We start from the raw sequence: 8,407 nt of genomic DNA on the forward strand, positions 1-8,407 counted from the left end.
TCCCTCCCTCCCTCTCTCTCTCTCTCTCTCTCTATATATATATGTGTGTGTGTGTGTGTGTGTGTGTGTGTGTGTGTGTGTGTGGTACCTGCAATAACTAGAAGAGGGTTTTGGAGCTCCTGGAACTGGGAAAAAACAGCAGGTGCTCTTAACTGCTGAGCATATTTATTGCATCTTTGAAAACTTACCAGTACATGCAGCACATTCGTTCAGCAGTACCACTTCTAGGAATTTACCCAACCAATATATTCACTGATTTAGCAAAAATACATTGTTCTATATAGTGATTTGTGGTGACCAAAATCTAGAAGTAAACCAAATATCCACCTGCAAGGCACTGGCTACATAGGGCTCATCCCTATGATGGAATTCTAGGCCTCACATTATTTATGTGACTCTGCCCTTAAAAGATAGTGAAAGAGAAAAAGAAGTCGAGGAGTGGGGAAAATAGGGTCAGAACTTGTACTCTGGCTCCTTTGGTCTGTTTTTGTATTGGTTTTGAGTTGTGTTTGTTTTTCAAGACAGGGGTCTCTCTATAGCCCTGGCTGTCCTAGAACTCACTATAGACCAGGCTGGCCTTGAACCCACAGAGATCTCTTGTCTCTCCTTCCTGAGTTCTGGGATTAAAGCCCTGCTCCTTTGACTGTCCAGGCATACTGTAGAGCTCGTTTCTAACTGAGCATATATTTTTCTTTTAGCGTATTTATTCTCTTAAAAGCAGTGATAAAATACACAAATATGGGCTAAGAATTTCTGGTCTAGTGTCTGAAATGCTCAATTTTAAAAAGGTTTTGAGCACCAGCATGAAACTCAAAAACTTGAATTTGGGAGGATTTCAATAAAGTCAAGACTGCAAACACTGTTAAAATCTGAACCATTGATTTCGAAAGATACTCTGTTTATGTGTGTATACATACACAACAATAGACATTGCCCTTCTGTGAAGAAATTTTTTATTCTGATCTATTTTATAAATTATCTCAAGAGCCAAGAACTTCAGGAAGAAGAGCTTCAGCTTCTTAAAGAGAAAGATGTCAATAAAGTTTATAACAAACAAAAAAAAGGAAATTGAGCAGTTGAAGCAGTTTGAGGCCCGGAATTTCTATGTGCAAAGTGTGGGTGAAAATAACTTGCACTTGATTAAGAAAGTTCATGAAAACCTTAAAGCAATAAGAATTGTAGCCAAGGAAAACAGTGGCGCTAGCCAGGATAAAAAAGTGGAAAGAGAACAATTCCGAGAAACTCTAAAACACGTGATATGGGCGTGAGTTCAGACCTGCCTTTGCTGAGCAGCTCTGAGACTGAAGCCTGGGGGGTTACCAGTGTGTGTTATCTGGATTTGGGTGTTGTAGTTTTGTTTTGGATTTTTTCCTCTTATTTTCTTTTTGGAAATGTCTGTAGATAAGTGGTAAGAAACATGCCATAATTATAACACAGAAAGGAAGCATAAAAGTCACAGTGCTTTTTAGAAAATTAAATTCTTCAATCTTTAAAAAAAGATTTGTTAGATACTATTTTCCTTCTAAATTTCTGAAACAACAACCACAGAAAGAAACTAGCTTTACCGTAGGTGGAAGATACTACAAAGACTACATCTGCGGAAGAGTAGATGCCTCCTTTCCTCTATTGATAGACTCTTGAAGTAAGTGCGCCTTCATTACTGAAGTTAGAAGGGAAAAAGCAAAGTAGAGATTAAGAGACTTTTCTTGACATTATTTCTGAATAATCTTTAAAACTCACTACTCTAAAACTCACTACTCTAAAAAATAGTATAAAATTTAGAAAAATTGGGTATATAAAATAAATATGTAACTTTCTATTTTCACATTTGCTGGGTAAAGTAAAAAGCCTCATATACTGTTATCATAAACATTAAACACTTAGGAGTCCAGCGTATGTGGGGCCTGTCTAAATTTACAAACAGACATAATTTGTTTGGCAAATCTGTATCAAGCAGATATTCTTCTAGGTATTACTATGCCCAACTTAAACTAATGACTTAGTTTAATGAGGAAGGGTATGTCTGTTCTGTATTTTTTAATCAATGCAGAAAGAACATGAAAGAAATTTATACTTACCACCCCAAGGTGGAAGAACATACAAGGCTTGGGTTCTCTGATATATTTAGTTGGTGATAGTGATTCTAATGTGGACATTGAGAGGTTACAAACTGGAGATCTAAGACCTAGTGAGCAGCAAGTCCTTTTCTAGATGCCATGTGCTTCTCTCACGTATTGAGTGAGTTCAGTGAGGTGAGGTCATTTGCTGTGTAGTTTGGCAATAATTATTACTTCCTTTTGCCTATTTTAACACTGTTATATTACAATGAAATATTTAATTCCATCACAGAAACCCGATGTAAGGTGCAAGCATGTATGGTTAGACTTGCTATGTAAATGTAGTTATTGCTATGCATTTCTTTGTACCAGGATCATCAGAACCATGAAGAGATAGTAACACATGCAGAGGAGTTACTGTGTGATGGAGAGCAACATGGAACAAGAAAGCTTCGAGAAAAGTGCCTCAGGATAAAAGTAAGAGCTCCTGTAGGAGCTGTGTGGCATTGTTACCGTTCCAAATGTCCTGTCAAGCCTAAGAGAATTAAAGGAAACTGTGTATAGCGAATAGATCATACCAGATGTTTCCCTAAGCAGTATAGTCTAGTACAGTGATGCATGCATACACATGTGCACATATATGTACAAATAACACAGTGGGAGTGTGTGGTTTGCTTTTTAAGGACCGTGCGGGAAAGTAATCCTGAGCAAATCCCTAAAAGCAGTAATGGCTCGATTTGCTCTGGGGGATGAGTGCTGTAGACAGGGGACTAAGAGCACAAAGCTCCCGAGGCAGGGAAGTTTCAGGAGGGAGCTAGTGAGAGGAAGTAAGGTCGAAGCTGACGCAGGGGTAGACCACGAGGCCACGGGAAACTCAGGTTTGCTCCGAGTAGGAGGAGGTCCACTGGAGAGTTCTGCCGTGCTGCGAGAGACACCGCATGACCTATGTCTGCAAAGGAGAGATTTGAGTATTAAGTGGAATATAAGCAGAGAATTTTTGTTTTTGTTTTCTCGACACAGGGTTTCTCTATGCAGCCCTGGATGTCCTGGGCTGCCTCTGTAGACCAGGCTGGCCTCAAACTCACAGAGATCCTCCTGCCTCTGCCTCCCGAGTGCTGGGATTAAAGATGAGAGCACCGCTGCCCACTGAGAGAGCTCTTTTGAAAGATGAATCTTAGTGATGTAGACAGAGATCACAGGGAGGCAGGAGTCAAAGCAGTGTGACAGATCACAGTCTACAGCACGGGGGAGAGGGAGGGGCTGTTTGAGTCACGGTCGCTGGTTCATGCACAGACTCTTGCTGCTTTTATCAACATCAGCCAGAAATGTTGGATTTTTTTAATTGTATTTTCTCTGGTTAATTTTTACAATCTTATACATTGCTTCTATAATCTAAAAATCACTAATTATATCTTTTAAACAGAAGTTCTTCATTTCTTTTTTCCAATAGAAGGTATTACAGTGTTACATTTTGTTACAATTCCAGTATTCATTAACACGAATTCGGTTTCCTTTAGGAGCTCCTGAAAGGATACTCAGAAATGGGTGATGATTATGAGTGCTTGAATCGGCTCTCTCTTGACTTGGAGAAGGAAACCAAAACCCAAAAAGAGCTGGTGATTTCTATAAAAGCAAAGCTTTCACTTCCATACCCACAAACCAAAGAGATAGAAAAGCTTTTTACTGCAAACCAGAGATGTTTCATGGAATTCCACAGAATCCTGAAAAAACTTAAGGTACCAGCTTTTTCAGTATTGGCCTTATACTATAATTTCAATTGTACATTTCAATGTATTTAAGTCTTTTTGGAGTTACCATAGATACTATTTATATTAACCACCAAATTAATATGGATCTGAAGCTAGGATTTGTTCAGCAAAGCCTGAGCTCTGCCTGTCGGCCTAAACACTGTTTAAGGATACTCAGAGTCCACGTGAGTCCCATCCCAAAGATGTCATGATCGAGTAAGGCAGGCTTGTGATTGGTTATAAGTGCAGTCATAGAGGTACGGACAACATGTTATGTGATAGTTTTCCTGAGGATATGTAACACAGGTCTGTTCACCCCAGATAGGGAATCCATGACAGACCAAAATCACAGTTGCACCAATATCCAACTTGGTAAACCAATGAGTTAATTGGGGTTACAGTTTAGAGGGGTACTCGGGGATGACTCAGAACCACCGCATTGGCCGGAAGCCCACCCAAGAGGGGTGATGACTCAGGAAAGCTGCATCCCTAGGGCCTCCTGCTCGACACAGAGGTGGTTCAGTAATCTAAGGAAGCCCTCAGCAGCGTGGCTGCCCAGAGTCAGTTACTCACTCCAGCTTCTAGAGCCCTGATGGGGCTCCCTGTGAATCACGAAACTTCCCAGGGTGTATAGAGTTTCTCTACTTGATAATTCTCTCACAGATCATGACGGTCAGATAACCAAGATGCATGAGGTTGGGGACCACTGTAGCATTAAAATTATCATTGGCATAAGGCCAGACCTCTAAATGTGCTTAACAAAAAAATCATGAAGTATGTGACATGACGGATGGGTGGGCAGGGGGAGTTAATCAAACAAAATTATTAGGAGAATATTTTGAAAATCCAAAATGGGACTGGAGAGAAGGCTTAGCAGTTAAGAACATTTACTGTTTCTTCACAGACCCAAATTCAGCTTTTAACACCCAGGTCAAAGCAGCTCACAACACCTGAAACTGGCTCCAGGGACTCTGAAGTTCTCTTCTGGACCCTGTGGACACCTACTAACTCATGTGCACACACCCACACATATACATGTAATTTTATATGAAATGAATTTTTAATCTCAAATGTCTGACAGCAGATTGGCAGTTTAACCAAAAGTTATGTAATAAGGCTGGAGAGAGATCTCAGTGTTGAGACCCTGGCTGCTCTTCCAGAGGACCCAGTGGTCTCCCAACACCAGGCTGTGACTCAGCCACCTGAGCTGCAGTCCTCGGGGGCCCATGGACACGTTTGTTCACACACATGAACTAATAGGAAAAAGAGAGCTTATAGAAAGGGTCATGTGACAGAATCACTCACTATGAGGAATCCCATAGGAAGTCAAACAAGGAAGCAGCGGTCGGGAAGAGCTGTTCTCCCAGTGGGCAGAGAAGAGAAATCTGAATAGAGAGTAGCTGCTTCCTGCATGCCGTCATCTACCACAGTATAAACAGTAAACAAGAGGCCTTGCCATCTCAGACACTGAAAATGCCCCTAAATACAATGTCTCATTTTTCAATTTATCTTCTTCAAGTACGTGTTGAGCCACATTACAAAGATAAAGGAAGAGCAACATGAGTTCATCAATAAATTCGAAGTGGCTTTTGTCCAGGAAGTGGAAAAGCAGCATGAACTGTGGACTAAAATACAGAGCTTTCAGCGGGCTTGTGATATTCCATCCAAAGACCTGGAGAACCTCACACTGAGCCAGGATATGGACCTCCATATTGAGGTATACTTTTTTTTTAATTTAATTTCATTTTACATTCCAACCACAGTTCTCCCTTCCACCCCTCCTCCAGCCCCCCTTAACTTTTCCCCAGCCCAAAGCCCAACCCCCATCCACTCTTCCCAACAGGTAAGGGGAGTCAACACAGTCTGGCACATTAATCTGGGTCAGTACCAAGCCCCTCCCCCTTGCATTAAGGCTGGGCATGGCACCATAAGGAATGGGCTCCAAGGTAGCTCATGTACCAGGGATAGGTCCTGGTCCTACTGTCGGGGACCCCTCAGATAGTCCAAGCTTCACAGCTGTCTCCCACACATGGTGGCTCCACAGCTGTTGGGTAAGAGTTCATGAGTTCATGGTTCAGCTGTCTGTAGATTTCTCCATTGTGATCTTGACCTCCTTTGAGGTATGCTTTTCTAATGGCTTTAATATGATTTTAAGCCCTTTTTAAATAGATACCTTTGTATGCATTCGAAATGGCTAGTAACTCACCGAATGATAGCGGACTGGACGACCCTTTAGACGCTGTCAGACCTGCATAGACAGAAAATAGATTTAATGTCAGCTAGTGAGAATTCAGAAGTCAGAATCTCCCCTGTATCAGTACCATAAGGACTTTCTTGTTCTCCCAGCGATGTTGGAACTGGCTGCAGTTCCTAACACAGATATAAGGCCTGCCATGTACATAGAATGTCATGTAGAGTATATTTGGTAATATACTCTACATTCTCTTATGCAAGTAATCAAAATAAAGGTTTAAATTAGAATTCACTTACTTTAATGTGCTAATAAATAGAGTACAGTAGGTATTTCTCCCCTTTATGATATTTTTATAGTTTATATGTTATTTGGATGAAATCTTTCCTAATATTCATATAATTTGATACCTATTTTTGACACAGGAAATTCTCAAAGATTTTTCAGAAAATGACTTTCCCGCCATAAAAACTGAATTTCAGCAAGTACTAAGTAATAAGAAAGAAATGACTCGGTTTTTGAAAAAGTGGCTGAATACTCCATTTGATACAGAGCAGCTTAAAAGTGGCATCCAAGAAGAAAACAACAGCGTTTGCCAAATGAATAACTTCTACAATAGCAAAATAGCCGTGAGTATGCTTGTTCATCATCCAGGCTCTTCTATACTTTGCTTTTTCTCCTCATTTCTAAAAGGCTTCGACTAGCTTATATTTCTTTAATTTATATGTCAGGGCTCTGTGAACATTTTGATTATATAAAATTTTTTCTTCTATTATATTATGCTTCTTCAGGATCATTAAACCAGTTTGTGCTTGGGAAGGTGGCAGGCTGTTCACATGTGACACCGAGTTCCCACTCGGGAGATTTTGTCTCTCCTGGTCTCTTCTCACTCTCCACTCAGTGCTCACCAGGGTAGAGCCTTTGCCCCAGTGGCCTCAGGGAGACTGAGATGTATCTCTGCTAAGGCTGTGGGCAGCCACTGTGGCAAAGCCACAGACGATTCTGACTGGGCGCATCCGGGGCCTTGTGAGCATTTATTTGCCTCGTCAGCCCCACACCACCTGCTGCAGTCCTGGATTGCGTGTCCCAGAGGAGGTGCTGCTTTGCTTTGATGTGTGTCGGTATTGTTCTCAGTTAATTTAATGGGAAATTACCTGTTAATACAGAGAACTCTCATATAGTCCATCCCTAGAGATAACCTCTCCTATTACCAAGATTCTGTACCAAAATGACACATCTGACCAGTCGTGAATTTCTAGATCACACCTGGTGTTGAGCACCCCGTCAGCTTCTTACTGTATTATGACATTTCCTTCAAACCCGTGTTAGCCAGTCTTCAGTGGAAAAGAGAATAGTGATTTTGACTGTTACTATCTACACAGGAATATAAGATTTATAGATTAATAGTAAAAATCAGTAAATTGGAGCAGGAGAAATGGCTCAGCCATTAAGAGCACTAGCTACTCTTCCAGATGACCTGTTTCAGTTCCCAGTACCCCACATGGTGGCTCACAGCTGTCTGTAACTCCAGTTCCAGGGGACCTAGTGGCCTCTTCTGATGTCCATGAGCACCAGACACACACACAGGGAAAACATCCCAGCACACGGAAAAGGGGGTTGACATCAGTAAGTCATTTTCTCTGGGCTGAGGTTTGGAATGAAATGGGGAAAGTAGGTAATTGTTAGGGTTCCTGTGTGCGCTCTGCTGTTATGACTTTGACCTGCGTAGTTCTTCAGTCCCCTCCTGTGTCACTCTAACCCTAATGAAGTGAGTCACCTTACAGATCTTGTCGAACCCCTGCTTTAGCCACGCCATTCTTAGCATCTGACATGCAGGCGCTGGCCTGGAATTCCACTGCTTTTCTTACTGTGACTGCAATGTATAAGTTACTTTAAACTGTGGTGGGCTCTTTCTGTTCATAGGCCATGATAAACAAGTTCACAGACTTTGAGGAAGGAAATGCCACAAGATCCAAAGAATTAGAACATTACCTGAAATCTCTGAAAGAGAAAACTGAACAACTATCTAGAGACTGCCAGACTTTGACCGCCTCCCAGGCCGCTGCCCACGCTTATCCTACTGCACACCCTTTCCCATGGGACAGCAGAAGTCCTCATGCTGCATCAGTCAGTGACCAACTAGCATCAGAGGTACGAACTTCCCTGGCGTTCAGAGCAAATGTGTAGCTGTAATGTGACCACTAAACATGAATACACTGTTGTACGTGATGAGTTGGATTTTTGCATATGGTTGTACTGTAGTCACCATTCAACTAATAATGAAACTTTGTTGAATTAAGAGCGGCGGGGGCTGTGTCCCAGGCACCCGGCCGCCCACATGGCTAGCTTAGCTTATGCCCCGAAATAATTACACGGAAACTGTATTCTTTTAAACACTGCCTGACCCATTA

General features: G+C 41.7%; 1 protein-coding gene across 1 annotated transcript in view; it reads left to right on the top strand.

The window, feature by feature from the left end:
- The window catches only part of Cenpe (centromere protein E), a 64,020-nt gene that overhangs the window by 38,888 nt on the left and 16,725 nt on the right, over positions 1 to 8,407 (top strand). The window contains exons 37-41 of the mRNA XM_013349949.1: positions 2,430 to 2,534; positions 3,575 to 3,793; positions 5,325 to 5,522; positions 6,422 to 6,625; positions 7,920 to 8,147. Coding sequence (XP_013205403.1) covers positions 2,430 to 2,534; positions 3,575 to 3,793; positions 5,325 to 5,522; positions 6,422 to 6,625; positions 7,920 to 8,147 — 954 coding nt within the window. The remainder of the gene's footprint in view (positions 1 to 2,429; positions 2,535 to 3,574; positions 3,794 to 5,324; positions 5,523 to 6,421; positions 6,626 to 7,919; positions 8,148 to 8,407) is intronic.

Source organism: Microtus ochrogaster, chromosome 21 (assembly GCF_000317375.1).
Source record: "Microtus ochrogaster isolate Prairie Vole_2 chromosome 21, MicOch1.0, whole genome shotgun sequence".
NCBI lineage: Eukaryota > Metazoa > Chordata > Mammalia > Rodentia > Cricetidae > Microtus > Microtus ochrogaster.